Genomic DNA, 3,064 nt, shown 5'->3' with positions numbered 1-3,064 from the left:
ACCGAAAAGACCCAACAAAGGAACAACGGATGACATTGAATTCAGGAGCGAAGACAAAGATGAAGGTCCAACGTAGCTGAATCAAATCATCACAATCTAACTACTAGAGCTCGCCCCCATCGTGGGAAATTCTTTTAAAGTTCGGTAATCGACCAACGATCTGTGCCAACACACCCCTTACAACAAGGGTGGAGGTGACCAAAATGACAATTTGGGACGGTGGAGTGCCCATGATCGACATCAAAATTTGGAATCACATCATAAGGGGAGGAGTCATCCTGAAGAGGCTTAAGTTGAAAAACTTGAAGCCTTTTCCATTTGAAATTCATATGGTAGGTTAAGATTGGTGATGATGCCAATGGGAAACCTCAAGCACATTAGCATCAAGATCAAGAGAGCCTACTTCACGATCACTTTCATTGTGGTCAAGAACAAGAGTACGCCATGCTATATTGGGACAACCAAACGATGAGTAGGATGACTTGCATATACTAATGGGCAAAAGCATGACCCGAATGCTTAGAGGAGTCGCTATCAACATTGTTCTAATCACAACAATTGACAAAAAGTGGGTTGGCAACCGAAAGGGCCAAAACAAAAGAAGGCATGCATAATGCAAGGAATCGGGAGAAAGGCAGTCAAGAGATTGTAGCCAAATCATAGCACAAGTTTCAAAGCTCGGATGTACCCAATCCAGAGGTGGCTTAGGAGACCAAGGCTCTTGGGATCGGAAATGAATAATTGCCTTCACACACAGCTTGCCCCTGTCAGCTCCCTTGTAGACTCGAGCCTGCAAAATTATGGGACGTTCATCTTATTTTGTTCCAGGTATTTCTCTCTGTTCTCGCCCACAAGGGTTATGGGATCTTGTCCCGTTGCTTGCGTTTTCACTGGTTATGGGCCCACAGCTTAGAGTGGCCCTCCTCTGGAGGCCTTCTTTTGCTGCAGGCAAAGCTGGATACGCTGTCTACAAGTCGTGTCCTCAGCCTATTGAGGTTGAGAAAAAACGTGCTCACATTGTCAAACATTCAAATGTGCTTCCACTAATCAAGACAAACCATTTGATGCATTTGTACGTGCAGCGTGGGAGCATGGTAAATGCTCGCCATTTGTTTGATAGCATGCCCAACCGCGATGTAGTATCATGGAACACTATGATCCTCGGATATGCCAAGCAGGAAGAGGGTGCACTGGCATTGCAGTTGTATACAGAGATGCACAGGGCGGGTTGTAAGCCTTGTGCTCGAACCTTTGTTGGGGCATTGAAGGCTTGCGGTAACCTGGCAGCTCTGGAAGACAAGAAGCAAGTTGATGGGAATTTTGTGAAGATAAGGTACCTCGAGAAAGGTAGAGCTATCTATTCTCATTTATTAAAGAGTGGCTTTGAGTCAAATATATTTGTGGGAAACACCTTAGTGGATATGTACACGAAATGTGGAAGCATGGAGGATGCACGGCGAGTCTTTGATGAATTGCCTCTTCGTGATGCGGTTTCCTGGACGGTCATGATCCTGGGGTATAGCAAGGTAGACAGTATGCTGGCCTTGGATTTGTATGTGCGGATGCAACAAGGTGGCATCCAACCGAGTGCTCAAACCTTTGTGGCTGCATTAAAGGCATGCATATTCCTGGCAGCACCGGATGAGCAGAAGCCAGTAGTTGATGGTGACTTTGTGAAGACAGGATGCCTGGAGAAAGGTCGAGCCATCTTCTTCCACATAGTAAAGAGTGGCTTTGAGTCAAATGTAATCGTGGGGACCATCTTGATGGATATGTATCTAAAATGTAGGAGCATTGAGGACGCACGGCAGGTCTTTGAAGGGTTGTTGCATCGTGATGTGGTTACATGGACTATCATGATCTTGGGGTATGCTGAGCAAGGAGAAAGTGAGGAGGCTTTGAGAGTTTATGAACAAATGCAAGAGCAAGGTCTCTCACTAGACAGCTCGGCCTTTGTTGCCATCCTAAAAGCATGTAGCAACACAGCAGCCTTGCAAATTGGAAAGGAGCTTCACTCTGAGATTAGCAGGGTTGGACTTGAGACTACTACAATTGTGGCAAACAGTCTTATTGATATGTATGCCAAATGTGGGAGCATGGTTGATGCTCAAGGGTTGTTTGATGCATTGCCCACAAGGAACGTTGTGACATGGAATTCATTGATTGCAGGATATGCCAACCAGGCAGAGAGTGAACTTGTGTTTCATTGGTTTGAGAGAATGAAGTTTGAAGGCATACAGCCAAATGGGGTCACATTTCTTTGTATTATTACTACATGCAGTCATGTGGGTCTAGTGGGCAAGGGTAAGAAGTACTTTCAAAGTATGAGCAATCAATATGGAATTATCCCAACTGTTCAGCACTATACTTGCATGGTTGATCTCCTTGCCCGTGCAGGCCAATTAAACGAGGCAGTGGCGACTGTTGAGAAGATGCCTTTCCAACCTGATGTTGTTGTATGGTTATCTGTGTTGGGTGCTTGTCAAAAGTGGAAGAATGTAGAAGTTGGAAGGCATGCTTTTCAAAGTGCAGTGAAGCTAGATGCCAAATTCTATCCAGCATATGTCTTGATGTCAAACATTTATGCAGATGGTCACATGCGGAAGGACCACGAGAAGATCCAGATAATGATGAAGGATGCTGAAGCATGGAAGACGCCTGAACAAAGCTGGTGGGCTGATCACGGCTGAACGGTGCATGCATATGTTTTGTGGTATCGGATATAGTAAATATGTACATTCAAGCTGGATGATCTTTTGATCATGATGGAGGACAAGATGGTGGTAAATATGTGATGATTGTGGCATAATAAGAAGCTAGCTTACGCTTATACCAAATCAACACACCTGAGAGGACACCTACGTGTCATATTTCTACAAGGCCATTGCTCGTGATGGAACATAAAATGCCACAATATTATTTGCAGAGATGCAACTGTCTCCATAATTTCTTTGGATGGGAATTGTTTGTGGGACTATTGGTGATATCATGCATCACCTCTTCTCTAGGGTCCATGCTTTTGAAAGTGAGGTGAAGGTAGACGCAAAATTTCATGCATCTTATG

The 3,064-nt window shown here is 44.6% G+C and overlaps 1 protein-coding gene across 1 annotated transcript; it reads left to right on the top strand.

The window, feature by feature from the left end:
- Positions 1–576: 576 nt before the first annotated feature.
- LOC147884732 (pentatricopeptide repeat-containing protein At2g34400-like) lies at positions 577–2,804 on the top strand. Its single transcript, XM_087397763.1, has 2 exons — positions 577–828; positions 1,083–2,804. The coding sequence occupies exon 2, from the start codon at positions 1,092–1,094 to the stop codon at positions 2,688–2,690; it is 1,599 nt and encodes a 532-aa protein (XP_087253889.1). The 5' UTR covers positions 577–828; positions 1,083–1,091; the 3' UTR covers positions 2,691–2,804.
- The last annotated feature ends 260 nt before the right edge of the window (positions 2,805–3,064 follow it).

This window comes from Dipteris shenzhenensis, chromosome 26 (assembly GCF_047967505.1).
Source record: "Dipteris shenzhenensis isolate YYH24624 ecotype China chromosome 26, Dip_SZ_1.0, whole genome shotgun sequence".
Lineage (NCBI taxonomy): Eukaryota > Viridiplantae > Streptophyta > Polypodiopsida > Gleicheniales > Dipteridaceae > Dipteris > Dipteris shenzhenensis.
Note: the sequence above shows the minus strand (reverse complement) of the source record. Positions and strands in the feature narration are given on the sequence as shown.